The following is a 14,810-nucleotide window of genomic DNA, read 5'->3' as shown; positions in this document are numbered from 1 at the left end:
TCTCGCACGCGCGGCTAAATGGGGGAGAGACGCGAGTTGAATTACCGTAATGCACACTTGGCAGGGTAGACTTAGTGCCTGTAGAGTTGTGTACGCGTCGGGTAGCTTGTAAAATTTTTTGTCTATGTGTGCATAAAATAAGAGCGCTCGCTGCGAGCCTTAGCGAGCTGCGAGCCTTTGCGATGGGTGAGTAAAGCGTTGAGGTGGCTGCGGGAGGGTATGGCGATGCGTGGACTGCGGAGTGTATTGGCGGTATCAACGCGCCGTCGTCGTAGAAAATACAATCTGAAATGCTTATTGCGTGTAATAGTATTGTATAGTTGTATGATGATGATAGGTCTATAGTCTATGGGTCAGCGTTTGGCGTAGCGGAGATATCTCGATGCAATGACTGTCGCAGCCATGTTGAAAGCTGTGCAACGTCAGAGCAGGAGCGAGAAGACAACCTGGGACAAACCAATATAAGCAAGGAAGATCCCAAAGTCGCGCCAGCGCTCAGAGAAGCTGATGCCCAGCGGGGTGTAGAACTCGTCCCCGACCGCGTACGAGCAGTACTTGCAGTTGGACGTCGCGTCCAGGTTGTCGATGTACCCGCCCGTTATGTTGACAAAGGCCTGGCCCCACTGGCCGCAGGTCATGTTGGTCGGGGGGTTGAACGTCGCAAACTCGTCGCTCTTGCACCGCACTTTCAGGCCGCTGGAGGCAGAGTCAGTTGGCGGCGGTGAGGTTGGAGGCGACATACAAAAGCTCCGTGGACACCATCGCCGCGATGGTCCGCGTGTACGGCACAAGCTGGTACAGCCATGTCCACCAGAACCCGTTGTTCACATGCGGGAGCGTAACACCACCTAGAGATAGGGTCAGATAAGATAATCACCGATAACGCGGCATACAGAATGTTCCGAGGACCAGAGTCAAGAAAGGATTGTACAGCGCCGCGACTTGGACGCTAGGGCTGATGGCGCCGATTAGCTGGCCCAGGGTAACACCGAAAATCATCATCGTCAGAGTCATCAGCAGCTGGAAGCCGGTGCCGTTGAGCCCGGCAGCGCCTTGCCCAAAGTGCATTGGGTAGACCATGAGGACCCAGTATACGATAGCGCAAACTGTACAGTGTTAGAAGGGAAGTGATCTTAAAGAAAGATGTTACCAATGGAGCCAGGGATCTCACTCAATGTTTGAGCGATAGCACTGAGCAAAGTTAGGCCCGCATAACACGACCAAGAAACAACACACAAGACGTAGGGGGAGTAGATGCGACTTGACGCCTCTCGGATGAAAGTCCGGCGATTGGAGATGAACATAGGTTCAATTTGAGCCATGATGATAGCCTGACCCAACGGTGAGCATATGTTACAAAGCAACACCAGCGGTCCTTACGGGAAGAATAGTGACCCAAAACAGCGAGAACACGCGGAACTGGAGATCCCGGAGACTGATGCCCAGTTGCAAAAACGACAGCGACACAAAGAACGAAATGAAGCTGCAGACAAACAACCGCGAGAAGAGGTAGTCTGGCGATCGCCAGAGTGCAAGGTAATTGCGAGCAGTGACGGTACGCAGTTGGTACATGAAGGGGGTCGCATCTTTCCTCAAATTAGCAAAGGTTTATGGGAATAAAGAACGATCGCACAGGTGCTCAGCTTGGTCTTCTCTGCCACAGGCCTGGTCAACGCCTCATTGTTGATCTGTGCGATTTTGGATCGCAGGCTTTCACATTCCGGTGAGTCGAGCCAGATGTCTTTCCAGTCGCGGTCGCCAACTCGCGGAGTTGTACCAGCACCAATGGCCTCAAGCATGTATTCGGCCGGGTTGACGTTGGCTGGGCAGAATGCGCCGTTGGCAGCAAAGTAGTTGCGGATGACGTGCGAGTCTTTGCCGATGTCGCCGAAATACACGGTCTCTCCGCCTCGCTCGAGCTGCACAAATCATTGAATTATCGACGTAAAACATCGAAGACTCACCAGAAGTAGTCGGTCGAATGATTCGAAGAGCCTGAAAAAAAAAGATGAGGGAAGGGTTGATGCTTGCGGGTAATTCTCACAGAGCACTGGGTTGATGGATGGTGCAAAGAATTGCCTGGCCTTGATCTGCCAGCTTGCGAAGCAGACGCACTACATTCCATGCACTTTGACCTGCCATAATTCGGTTGTAAGCAGTAGTCAATAAGCCAAGAGAAGAAAGAGCACATACCGCGATATATACGATCGAACGTCCAAGATGTGCGCACACCCGCTCCCTTTCATTCAACGCCGCGTTCAAGCCCGAGGCGTTACTTATCCCTCCGGCGGCAAAATCTGCGCGCGTCAGTCGTGGGTGGAAGTTTTGAAATTTAGTCAACAAAGTGTTCTGCAATGAAGATGAGCCATGCAAATGGTGACAGCGGGAAAAAAAAAAGACCTTGTCCCCAGTGATAGGAGGGTTCAAATGAGTACCAGCTGGACGGTCGGTTAGTTTACGGTGCTGTTCGCAAGGAAAAAAAACGGACCTTGACCTTCCAGTCACGTTTGGCAGTGCTGTGACGCCCGGCGCCGCGGCCGGGACGCGGGACCGACACTCTTTCCGCGACGACCACCATGACGGCGACAACTTCAACTTCGATGGCGGAGTTCGCAAGGGGAGGCCACGGGCTCTGTTCCGGATCACATGGGCCTCCGCACTGGCACTCTTTCGGCGACCCGCTGGGCGGCACCTGAAGAGAGAGCGTCTATGGGCTCTGGCCTTAACCGGCACGCCTCCCGAGAGAATCTCGCGCATGGAAACCCGCGCGATTGGCCCGCTCACACTCTCTGTCGGCAACGCGGCAACTCTCTTCTCCCGCAACCACCGCCTAATCCCAGGCCAGCGAAAACTCACGGCACGGCCGGCCCTTCAACACGCGCAACTCACGACTACATACTGGCTACTAGGACGATCCCGAATCTGCGGCGCAAGTAGTTCGGCAACGAAAAAGGCCTTTTGTGGATGGAAACAAGCCTTTAAAAGTATGTTATGTGGTCATTTTTCGAGTTTTACAAGGAAACTCACCATTGATCAGCGGGGGCGGCCAAACCCAGCCTTGCAAACGACCCCGCTAAAAGAGCAGCCACGGGTCACGGCTGGCCGGCCGGCTTTGTCTTCTTCCCCGCGCGCAACTCGCGACCGACTTACTCAGCTCGGATGGCACCTCCGCCGCAAGCCCCGGCCCGCGATATCCCGAAGCAACACATCGCAGACAAGATGGGACTGGTTTGGCGGCAAAGATGAGGCTAACGCGTGCTTTCCCACAAGTAAGCTGACCAATGGCGGCGCGAAGTTTGGCAGCCTGCCGGGGCTGCTTTGAGCATGGAGACGGGTCCTGCAAACGGGGGCAACGAATTATTTAACTGCGAAAGTGAGCAAAATATATTGTGTATAGTATTGAAACTTACCATCAATCAACTTCAAGCGACGCGGTCGTCGTGTCGTCCCTCGCTGCTCGGAAGGCGCGCTATCCGCATACGACGCTGCGAGCTGTAAACAAGCCCACATCTATCTCGCCGCAGAACCAAACTCACCGGGAAATCAGCAAGGCCAACTTGGCTCCAAGGCTGAATAGTTGGTCTCGTGTTTGGTCTAGCGAGAAGTTGAAAGACAAGGTCAGAGTCGTCTCGCATATGACTTACTTTTTCGCACAGACATGTCTGCGAGGTGTTCCTCGCCCGATTTGATGTTGGGCATCGCAAACGAAACTTGGCAACATTGAGTGCGAGTCTGCGCGAGTTAAGCCCAAATCGGGGTACGAGTTGAAACGACAAAGTGAGTTCATCTCAATTTGTTTTCTTAAGGCCGACCTTGACCCCACGTAGACGAGTTCTTGATTCGATGTCAAGCTGAGCATGATTTCAACTAAAGAATCTCGAGCTTACATGTCTCGAGTCTCTACGGCGCGAGGTTCGGTAGCCGCTGCCGGGACTTTGGAAATGACATACAGAAGGTCAGTCGTCGCTTTCAGTGCTTTGGGCGGCAAACTCACCCAGATATCCATCACATGGCGGCCGCCTGACCGTTTACACGCTTCAAACCAAGTCAACGACGCCGAGGAGTAGTGTCGCCAACGACTCCCGACATGAAACCCGTGCCAAAGCCCAAACTAAATCCATCAACGCTGTTGTTTCAGCTTGCCGCCGTCGCTGCATGCGGAAATTGACCTGCTGCAAATCAAGGTAAGCTGGCTTGTAGCTGCTGTATGTCAAACTCACCTGCAAACTGAGCAGTTGGCACATCAGCATCAAGTGCGCGACGCCGCCTGGACTACTGTCGCTGACACTCAAGACGATATCCGCAAACACTGCAAAAACTAGAAGGTTAGTGGTCAAATTGTCGACAGTAACAGAGCGGGCTCACATTATACAATTCAACTCAAACCAGCGCCAACAACGAAGTCGGCCTGCAACGGTGTCTGGACTCGCGCTAACGCAAACTCAGTTTCAGGACTCACCTGTTTTTTAGAGGTCGTTCATCACAGTCAGCGGCGAAGGAGGACTGGATAGCAAGCTAAATCATCGAGGTAAGTTTGTCTATGAGCACACTACTCACCTGAATCGATAGTGTTTGGCAGCAAAGTTCGCTTGTGGCCTGGTGCTAATCAGCCAGCTGTCGCTAAGAACAAGGTAAGCCAGATGAGTCCAAGTCAATGAGTTTGGGGCTGACATGCCTTCAGCTTTGTTTGCGGGCTACGAGCATGATCAAACGAGGAGGCGGGGAGGTATGTGGGAATGGAGGTGAACGAGTCGATGAGGAAAGTGGGAGATTGGAGAATGGACATTAAGTACTGTTTGGATGTACAAGAAATGAATATATTGACGACGATGTGGAGGGAAACTTGAAGGTGAAGGGGGGAAAGAAGCAGACTTTGCGCGCAAATTGATGTTGGCCAGCTTTTATACTCGGCGCACATGGCAGTTGAGCTCGGCTGAAACGCTTCCCAGGGTGATATCCATCCGCTGGGGGATGCTACGGCGGGAGCGGCGGCTGCTCAGGGTGAAATACGCGATTTCGCGTATTTCGCAGTTCGAAGCAAACGGTGCACGCGGAGATGCGCTTCCCGTCCGATCCTCGCGGGTAAATGCCAGGGGGTAATGGTGACATAAGGTTCACACACGCCCGGCACAATCGGGAACGGCGATGGGTTGGGACAGTCCTATCAGGGTGAAAAGGGATGGAGGAAAAGCAGAGGGTTTGAGATGCTGGATAGCGGGGATGAAGTGGTAGATAGCATTTAGATACATTCAACATTGTTTCCCACGCTTCGGGTTCACCGATCAAGGGGAGAACACCATAAAACAAGCAATTGTTGTGCCTATTACCTTTTGGGGATGCTACTATCTGCATGGCGTCGCGCAAGGCAGTTAAAAATTATGGAGGGCCAGGTTAGAGGCAGATTACCTGTGACAAGATGTCTGTGACAAGATGTAATGCTCGGGAAAAAACCAGGCGGGGGCGGCAAAAAATGACACACTCGAACAAAAGGTAGCCAACGGCATAGGGCCAAAAGCCAGCCGAACAAAGATTCCACGACGGTCAAGGTAGGCGGCATCATTTGTCCTATCACCGCTGTGCCGTATTTGGTTGCCGATATTCGAATCATGTCAACACAGGAACCTCGCTTACAGCCTGACTCGGGGAACCGCTTGGGCTGACTCGGGAACCTTTTTGCGCTCTCCGCCGACATGGCGCCATTATTTTCTCGTTATTTCTGCTGGGCCATCGGCCTTGTCACGCCGTGTCACCCTTTTCTTCCCACCGTCATGGGCAACTCACCAACGCGTCAACAACCGCGTTGCGACACGTGTGGTTTTTTCTGACAGCAGTCACGCCTCATCTGAAGTTTGCTCAAAACCTTCACCTCCATCCTCTTTTTTCCACTTTCTGCCCAGTCGTCGCCCGCCGCTCGCACACTGCACGACCGCGCATCCAGCACTTGCAGGGGTAACACTTCCCTCGTCGTCTCAGTGCAATGTGCCACGACTCCTCTGAGGCGCACACCATGCCCTCTCCACCTAACGGCTTCGTAGGTCTTCCATTGACCAACTGTGTCTACTTACTCACGACTTTCAGTTTGTGCTCGGACAGCAAGCTCAAGCTCTGCGCTTTCTGCTGTCTGAAACACCAATTTTTTTCGCCAGAGCCCGCCTGCGGCGCCATGGTCGGCTTGCACTTGCCAAAACATACCGCCCACCCAGCAACCTCCCGAGTGAGTTCTGGCTCTTCTTCAACTGAACAAATGTGTCCCAAAGCTCTGAGGTATGCTTATTCTGTTCTTTCTATTGCCTCCACTTATCGTCTTTTTGCACAGCTCGCCACCTGTCCTCAGTCTACCCCTTGCACTTCGCCCCAAGATTGTGGCTGTTCTCGCTGACTTGTGTTTTTGCGAGATGTTTGGACTCGATGTTGTCCGGAAGGTATGTTTTGTCCTCTTCTATGCGTTGGAATACTTATTTGTCGCTCAGATCAATGTAGACACCACACAGCCAAATTCCGCCAGCAACAGCCACCCATTATTGCCGGAGCCTGCCTGTGGCGTCGTTAGGCTGGTCTATATCGCCACCATGAGTTGCGCGAGAGGCCAATGTGGCCACGTCGTTATGTAAGCATATTTACGCTCACTTTTAGTCAGACTTACTTTTGAGCCAGATTTCCTAATGTTGGGCTCTGCTCTCTAGCTGCCATTGTCATTCCCCGCCATCGCCGCTGGATTTGGAGCGTAGACACCTGCATCCCAGGGTGGACTGCGACTGACTTTAGTCCCCGCCATCGCACGTCAACACCCGCATCCTGATGGTGAGTACTACAACTCTTGTTTTTGTATGCAGGGTCGCTGACCCTGATACTAGTATTCTGAGCTGCAAATTGCGCCCATCAAGCCCATCAATGATGCGATCAACCCATTATCCGATGTTTTTGAGGTGCTATTTGGACGCCAAAAAACAGGATTCAAGGCTCCATTTTTTCCAGGGTTTTGCCGCCGGAGGCGACCAAACGGGAGGACTTGCAACGTAAGCGTTGGCAGCAGTGCGCTGCCAATTCCCCTGCTGTAAGTTTTGATTTTGTCTTTTGTTGTCTGATGCTTGAACTATTGTAGTGTTACTGTCGACCTTCGCCGTCTACCGATATCCTCACCCTTTGCCGTGCTAGACCACGGTGTTGCGCTACCACGCGCAGCCGCCATGGTCATATGCCTCGATCATGACGCGAACGCCACTTCCGACAACACCCATTTTTCGCTGAAGCTTGCCTGCGGCGCTGTTGGCGGGACAAATCTTCGTCAACCCACGTTTGCGTAGAGCCTGCTTCCCCTTCGAAAATCCCGCCCTGTAACAGGCATTTTTTCGCCAGAGTTTGCCTGCGGCGCCTCTCCAACACAGACATCGGCATGACTTTTCGAAACCCCGACTTGCTTTGATTGGCTTCAAATCCTGCTGCCGCAACACTAATTTCTCGCGGGAGCTTGCCTGCGGCGCCATCGCCATCATGTGCGCTATTACAACTTGCGCGTCGCCATCCCCATGTGCCCTACATCCGGAGGCCATCTCCGCCCTCCATAACACCCATTTTTTGCTGGAGCTCGCCTGCGGCGCTGTTGGCGGGGCAAATCTTCGTCAACCCATGTTTGCGTAGAGCGTGTTGCTTTTTTCTTCCCTTTTAAAATCCCACCCTTCAACACGCATTTTTTGCGGGAGCTCGCCTGCGGCGCTGTGGGAGTTGGTCTCTGAACCAGCGCTATTGCCCTCCAACGACTCGCGCGTCGCCAACCATCTCCGAAGGCCATCTCCGCGCTCCATTTTTTGGTGGAGCTCGCGCAAAAGGAGCATGTGAACACCGTCAGAAATTGGAGCCTCCAGCCAGCAGCAGCACGCGCCCGAACCGGGTGACCGCGTCTCCTGGCTCAACCCGCACGAGCGAAACAACCATCATTTGGCGTGTTTGCCAACTCCTTGTTGGCCCGCACCATCCTTTGCCTTGCCGAGGTTGTCGATTGTGCGCCATCGCTCAACACCGCCAGCATCAAACCCTAGACTCGTCTTGGAGCTCTCGCCCGCGTTCACGGCTGCAGTTTGCTTGTCTCCAAGGTCATGTCGCAACCATTTTTTGTTGCGGTGAACTTGCCTTGCGCGCAATCGCGTCAAGGCACTCGACTTGTCTGTGGGAGTAACAAGCCCTGCAACGTCACCGGATGCATCCTTCGTTTTCCAGACAGCACATGTCCCTAAGACTTTGCTCTCGCACGCGCGGCTAAATGGGGGAGAGACGCGAGTTGAATTACCGTAATGCACACTTGGCAGGGTAGACTTAGTGCCTGTAGAGTTGTGTACGCGTCGGGTAGCTTGTAAAATTTTTTGTCTATGTGTGCATAAAATAAGAGCGCTCGCTGCGAGCCTTAGCGAGCTGCGAGCCTTTGCGATGGGTGAGTAAAGCGTTGAGGTGGCTGCGGGAGGGTATGGCGATGCGTGGACTGCGGAGTGTATTGGCGGTATCAACGCGCCGTCGTCGTAGAAAATACAATCTGAAATGCTTATTGCGTGTAATAGTATTGTATAGTTGTATGATGATGATAGGTCTATAGTCTATGGGTCAGCGTTTGGCGTAGCGGAGATATCTCGATGCAATGACTGTCGCAGCCATGTTGAAAGCTGTGCAACGTCAGAGCAGGAGCGAGAAGACAACCTGGGACAAACCAATATAAGCAAGGAAGATCCCAAAGTCGCGCCAGCGCTCAGAGAAGCTGATGCCCAGCGGGGTGTAGAACTCGTCCCCGACCGCGTACGAGCAGTACTTGCAGTTGGACGTCGCGTCCAGGTTGTCGATGTACCCGCCCGTGATGTTGACAAACGCCTGGCCCCACTGGCCGCAGGTCATGTTGGTCGGGGGGTTGAACGTCGCAAACTCGTCGCTCTTGCACCGCACTTTCAGGCCGCTGAAGGCAGAGTCAGTGACGCTCGAAATATATAAGCGACATACAAAAGCTCCGTGGACACCATCGCCGCGATGGTCCGCGTGTACGGCACAAGCTGGTACAGCCATGTCCACCAGAACCCGTTGTTCACATGCGGGAGCGTAACACCGCCTAGAGATAGGGCGGTCAGATAAGATAATCACTGATAACGCGGCATACAGAATGTTCCGAGGACCAGAGTCAGGAAAGGATTGTACAGCGCCGCGACTTGGACGCTAGGGCTGATGGCGCCGATCAGCTGGCCGAGGGTGACGCCGAAAATCATCATCGTCAGCGTCATCAGCAGCTGGAAGCCGGTGCCGTTGAGCCCGGCAGCGCCTTGCCCAAAGTGCATTGGGTAGACCATGAGGACCCAGTATACGATGGCGCAGACTGTACAGTGTTAGAAGCGAAGTGATCTTAAAGAAAGATGTTACCAATGGAGCCAGGGATCTCACTCAATGTTTGAGCAATAGCACTGAGCAAAGTTAGGCCCACATAACACGACCAAGAAACAACACACAAGACGTAGGGGGAGTAGATGCGACTTGACGCCTCTCGGATGAAAGTCCGGCGATTGGAGATGAACATAGGTTCAATTTGAGCCATGATGATAGCCTGACCCAACGGTGAGCATCTGTTACAAAGCAACACCAGCGGTCCTTACGGGAAGAATAGTGACCCAAAACAGCGAGAACACGCGGAACTGGAGATCCCGGAGACTGATGCCCAGTTGCAGAAACGACAGCGACACGAAGAAGGAAATAAAGCTGCAGACAAACAACCGCGAGAAGAGGTAGTCCGGTGATCGCCAGAGCGCAAGGTAATTGCGAGCAGTGACGGTACGCAGTTGGTACATGAAGGGGGTCGCATCTTTCCTCAAATTAGCAACGGTTTATGGGAATAAAGAACGATCGCACAGGTGCTCAGCTTGGTCTTCTCTGCCACAGGCCTGGTCAACGCCTCATTGTTGATCTGTGCGATTTTGGATCGCAGGCTTTCGCATTCCGGTGAGTCGAGCCAGATGTCTTTCCAGTCGCGGTCGCCAACTCGCGGAGTTGTACCAGCACCAATGGCCTCAAGCATGTATTCGGCCGGGTTGACGTTCGCCGGGCAGAATGCGCCGTTGGCAGCAAAGTAGTTGCGGATGACGTGCGAGTCTTTGCCGATGTCGCCAAAATACACGGTCTCTCCGCCCCGCTCGAGCTGCACAAATCATTGAATTATCGACGTAAAACATCGAAGACTCACCAGAAGTAGTCGGTCGAATGATTCGAAGAGCCTGAAAAAAAAGATGAGGGAAGGGTTGATGCTTGCGGGTAATTCTCACAGAGCACTGGGTTGATGGATGGTGCAAAGAATTGCCTGGCCTTGATCTGCCAGCTTGCGAAGCAGACGCACTACATTCCATGCACTTTGACCTGCCATAATTCAGCTGTTATCGCAAGGCAGGAGGAGTAGCATACTGTCTAGACCACTAGTGGGCTCATCGAGGAAGAGCAACAGCTCTATACCAAGTTAAAAAATGTACATCAAGCAACGTTGACACGCACCAGGTTTGCTAGCAAGTTCGACGCCAATCGTTAGCCGCTTCCTTGACTCGACGCTAAGAGAGAATATTAAAGCCTCAGAGAGGTCCTGGAGCTCCAAAAGCTCGATGATTTCTGATGCACGTGAGAAACACGATCACGTGCTGATGTAAAGCGCCAACCTTCAACGTAGTTGTCCTTCTCCTCCTGGCTGACTTCAAAAGGCTGACGGAGGTACGCAGAAAAATCGAAGCGCTTCACGAACAGTGGCGGTTCCTGTCGAGTGTTCGTCAACTAGCGATATTCAATGAGGGACAACAAACCTTCATGGACATCCATTTGTTCAGCTAGGCAAAAGATGTTAAGACGGAAGATAGGGTTCGATGCTCCACCTACCATAAGCCGTGCCTCGCGCAAAGTCAGAAGCCAATGGGCGCCCATCGACCAGAACATCTCCCGACACCACACCGATGGTCTTTCGCTGAGCTAAAACATCGAGACAGGTTGTTTTGCCCTGAAATATGTTCAAAACGCCCCTTCGCACATCCGAGAAATCGTGACATACAGCACCACTGGCGCCCATGAGCGCAGTCAGACCGGGCCCAACGTAGCCTTGGACATCATGCAGGAGGCGGCGAGTGCCTCCAGGGACGGGAACATGATAGTTCAAATTTTGCCATGTTAACGTCTTGCGATGGGCCGGGACGGCACTAACCATTGTTGAGAACTCAAGCACAGGGTTCAAAAAGAGCACGGACCTCTCCTTGATTTGTTGTTCTATTTCTTTCTTCGGCGATTCTATTCCGTGATTGGCTTTGCGTTCAGCTTTCCGTTGACGGAGGATCTCGTTCCGCTTCTTGACCTCGCTGTTTTCCTTTGCGAAAATCTGGATGGAGAGCACTTGATTGTATCGCTGAAGACGGGTGAGTAGCAAATCACGATGATCGTGTGATGCAGACTCACGGGGAAGTACTCGAGCGATATAATCTGAGTAACTTGGAAAAGCAGCAAGAACCCAACGAGGACAAGGAAGTTACGTCGCCAGAGATCAGCGCTACTAATTCCATAGCCAGCCGATATATATGATTCGCCAGAAACACGACTGTCGCCCGCTGAGGATCCGAAAAGTGTGCAAGCTTGGTTTGGTCCCAGTCCATCCCTGGGTTTGAATCAGCGATGATTGATAGAAGACGCGAACACGTACGGATACTGGGTCAGTGGGCCGACGTTACGGGGGATGACGTAGGGGCCATCGCACGTTAGGTCAATACGCATGAACTCATTTTCCATGCAGGCTTGCCACGCTAGCTCCCAGTTAGATGTGCTGATGATCATGGCGAACCAGAATGCAGCGTACCGTACGCGATCGGGTTCAAGTAGTAAATCCAGAAGAGCCAACGCTTCATCTGTAGTTTTGTATTGAGAAAAGTCTCGTAGAACAGGGAGTAAAATCGAACCTTGATGACGGGAATGATATAACCAGCATACTCAACAAAGTTGGGTATGAAGAAGACTAGCAGGTGTCAAGCTAAACTGTCGTTGAGATGGTCGCACTCACCCGCCAACCTGAAGGCGACATGGAAGCTGGTGCAGATAAGTCCAAAGGTCCGGAAGAACCCTTGCATTGCGAGATAGACGATATAGGATATAAGATGGAACGTCCAGAATCTAAGCACTGGTATCAGCAGTAGTCAAATAAGCAAAGAGAAGAGGACATGCCCGCCGGCTGAGCGATTCAGATTAGTCATGAAATAGACAGGAAGATTGAACAACAAGATTCGGAGGGCAGAGAAAGGTAGATCGGCCAGAGTGTTTGCTACAGCAATCGCTGATGGCCTATACATCGAGTACGAGGTCTGCTTTCGAAGAATTGGGCGACCAAGCATCTGGGAGGGCATTTCACCAAATGCGTCGAGACAGGTCGTCAACAAGGCAGCGAAAATGAGACCTCCTCGCGTGAAAGCGCCTGCAGAGGACGTAGGAAGGTTGATGTAAGCAGCGCCGAGAACGAGGGAGAGAATGGTGGAAAGCGTGAAGCTCGTGACGAGATGGAATCGATCTTGGAGTTTCATAATGAACTGCCGACGAGTAAGAGCCATGACCTGACCCGTAAACCCGAGCGTGTAAGGGCTCTTCCTCGAGACACCTTTTTTCTTGTCCATAGCCACAGCATCTCGGAAAGCCTCTTGATCAGCACGCTCGTGTTGCATGGCGAGAGTGACTTTTTCACGGGTGTCATTGAGCTCCTTGTAGTAACGAGATGAACGGAAGGCAGCCTCTAATGCCTCAGGAGTCGACGGTGTGTTGGCGGCGGAATGGCCATCAGCAAATTGACGTTCGTTGGGATCCGTGCAACCAGTCAAGTAGTCTGCCGTACTTTGCCGGGGAAGGGGCCGGTATCCGAGTTGCTCGAAATATGCACGTGCCTCTGACGGAGGACCGAAGAACACTTGTCGGCCTTCGGAGAGGACGATGACTTTGTCGAAAAGGTCATAGATACCTTCACCGGCTTGATAGCTAGATGCTGAGTCAAAAAAAGGATCACCGCGCGGAAGGTTCTTACAGGGTCACGAAAGTGGTTTGACCAAGGACATCAGTCATGATTCGGAGACATTTGACGAAGTCGAGGGCGGTTGAAGCATCAAGGCCTACGAACGGTTAAACGGAGGCAAAAAAAACGGAACTAAAATGACACACCTCGAGTGCTGTTATCCCATGTTTGTACTCGGGCACGAGTGGCCATCATTTCGGCGATCGAAACACGTTTTCTTTCACCTCCGGAAACTCCGCGAACGAATTCATCACCCACGAGTGTTTGTTTGGTGTGCGAAATGTTGAGCATCTTCAGCAACGTGTCGAGCACTTCAGCATCAAACTCCGCTCTTGATATCCCGGGCAGTCGGCCATTGGGACCAGGAGTTTTACTAAGGGAGATTAGCTGGAAACGCGGTCATCCGAAAGAACTTTACGTAGACAGGGCAAATGACAAAGTTTGAGCGACAGTGAGCGTGGCGATATGGAGGTCGTCCTCGTCGTTGAACACAACTTCCCCCTTGTACATTTTTTGCATTGTTTCCGCATCGATTCCCTCATAGAGTACTTCGCCCAAAACTTGAGCGAAGGTATTGCGTTCATTAGCGATGGCCTTGAGAAAAGTTGTGCAACCGCTGCCAGGGCATCCAAGAACCAAGCACATTTCGCCAGATTTGACAACACCCGACGATCTAAGGAGGATGAGACAAAAGAATTAAAGGGACTTGAAAACGAACTTGTGGAGGATCGGGCGTGTAACGAATTCTTGTTTGAAGAACAGCGGCGTAATTAGTCCCCACAAGTATAGAGGCACAGCGAGGAAGAAGTCTAAACAAGCGCCTACGAATCGAAGTTAGTCCCGCCAACGTCGCCTTGTTTGTTTTGTTCATACCACCAAAGGTCCCGACGTAGAACTGACAGTGCGTATTGTTTAATGCCTATCTCAGACAGGTGGGTAACACGACTTGCCTTGCTGTCGGGACCACCGAACGCCCCCACTTTCACTTCGAGGTCCTCCCAGGTCACACTGACATGCTGCATCGACGATGAGTAAGGAACACTACGCGAATAAATACGCGTACTTTATGCTAAGAGAGTGTCAAAAAAAAAAAGTCGAAAACAACGAAGAACGCGAGCTCACCTTGATACCAGCCTGTTGTTGGGCGTTGTTGGAAGAAGTCAAGTATTCACGAAGGTCAAAGGCTTCTTCAGGTTCCTCGTTTCCTTTCTCAATGTCCGAAGCAGTCCGAGTTGTGGCACTCCCGCTTGCGTTGGCCTGAGATTTGCGACTGAGGGTTCTGGCCAAGGCATTAAATCGTTCTTCAGCCTCGGCGATGTTGACAGAGGACGGCTCGTGATGGTCTATGAGAGTCGCAGCGTCGCCAGGCGTATCAGCCATGGTGGGAGACAACGAGGACTAGTCAGAGTGTGGCATCGGAGCCGCCTCCTTATAAACTTTTCGATTGGTAAGATATTTTTCTCCCGGATCGAAGGGCAATGACATAACGTACATCAAACGATAAACGCAATCTTGATTTGGCAAATGATGTCCTGCACAAGTTCAACGGGCAACCAAGCCGAGAAGGTGGAGGCAAAAAACTGGACCTTCACCCGATTTTTGGTCCCATTACAGTAACATCGAGATCGCGGGAAGCTATTCTTGTTCAGGTTTCCCAGAGGCCATGTCCTGAACCAAGTCGAGTCCTACATTTGCCAAGCGTAGTTCCGACTGCTTGCCGACGACAAAGACGGACTGACACCAAGCTGAATCGCCCTTTGTCCGCTCTGACTCGAGC

The 14,810-nt window shown here is 52.2% G+C and overlaps 3 protein-coding genes across 3 annotated transcripts; 1 reads left to right on the top strand and 2 right to left on the bottom strand.

Annotated features, from left to right (window-relative positions):
• Nucleotides 1–353: 353 nt before the first annotated feature.
• Nucleotides 354–2,142, bottom strand: MIND_00531200 (Pleiotropic drug resistance ABC transporter protein; the record flags this gene model as incomplete). Its single annotated transcript, XM_037362098.1, has 10 exons — nucleotides 354–412; nucleotides 458–696; nucleotides 743–848; nucleotides 894–1,106; nucleotides 1,151–1,191; nucleotides 1,237–1,331; nucleotides 1,381–1,586; nucleotides 1,634–1,919; nucleotides 1,965–1,995; nucleotides 2,045–2,142. The coding sequence occupies 10 exons, from the start codon at nucleotides 2,140–2,142 to the stop codon at nucleotides 354–356; spliced, it is 1,374 nt and encodes a 457-aa protein (XP_037222390.1).
• Nucleotides 2,143–5,879: 3,737 nt separating this feature from the next.
• Nucleotides 5,880–6,799, top strand: MIND_00531100 (uncharacterized protein; the record flags this gene model as incomplete). Its single annotated transcript, XM_037362097.1, has 6 exons — nucleotides 5,880–6,031; nucleotides 6,079–6,214; nucleotides 6,258–6,264; nucleotides 6,317–6,422; nucleotides 6,471–6,607; nucleotides 6,655–6,799. Exons 1-6 carry the CDS (start codon nucleotides 5,978–5,980, stop codon nucleotides 6,797–6,799), a joined length of 585 nt encoding a protein of 194 aa, XP_037222389.1. The 5' UTR covers nucleotides 5,880–5,977.
• Nucleotides 6,800–8,592: 1,793 nt separating this feature from the next.
• MIND_00531000 (Pleiotropic drug resistance ABC transporter protein) lies at nucleotides 8,593–14,413 on the bottom strand (the record flags this gene model as incomplete). Its single annotated transcript, XM_037362096.1, has 32 exons — nucleotides 8,593–8,651; nucleotides 8,697–8,935; nucleotides 8,980–9,085; nucleotides 9,134–9,346; nucleotides 9,391–9,431; nucleotides 9,477–9,571; nucleotides 9,621–9,826; nucleotides 9,874–10,159; nucleotides 10,205–10,235; nucleotides 10,284–10,374; nucleotides 10,420–10,461; nucleotides 10,507–10,617; nucleotides 10,665–10,689; nucleotides 10,748–10,758; nucleotides 10,806–10,829; nucleotides 10,879–10,996; nucleotides 11,048–11,192; nucleotides 11,241–11,395; nucleotides 11,446–11,641; nucleotides 11,687–11,786; nucleotides 11,840–11,888; nucleotides 11,940–11,995; nucleotides 12,037–12,157; nucleotides 12,198–12,999; nucleotides 13,046–13,130; nucleotides 13,180–13,406; nucleotides 13,452–13,706; nucleotides 13,752–13,854; nucleotides 13,907–13,952; nucleotides 14,014–14,049; nucleotides 14,097–14,102; nucleotides 14,156–14,413. The coding sequence occupies 32 exons, from the start codon at nucleotides 14,411–14,413 to the stop codon at nucleotides 8,593–8,595; spliced, it is 4,338 nt and encodes a 1,445-aa protein (XP_037222388.1).
• Nucleotides 14,414–14,810: the final 397 nt, after the last annotated feature.

This window comes from Mycena indigotica (assembly GCF_014461135.1).
Source record: "Mycena indigotica strain 171206Taipei chromosome Unknown Mind.scaff0004, whole genome shotgun sequence".
Lineage (NCBI taxonomy): Eukaryota > Fungi > Basidiomycota > Agaricomycetes > Agaricales > Mycenaceae > Mycena > Mycena indigotica.
This window is presented reverse-complemented; position numbering and strand designations above follow the sequence as displayed.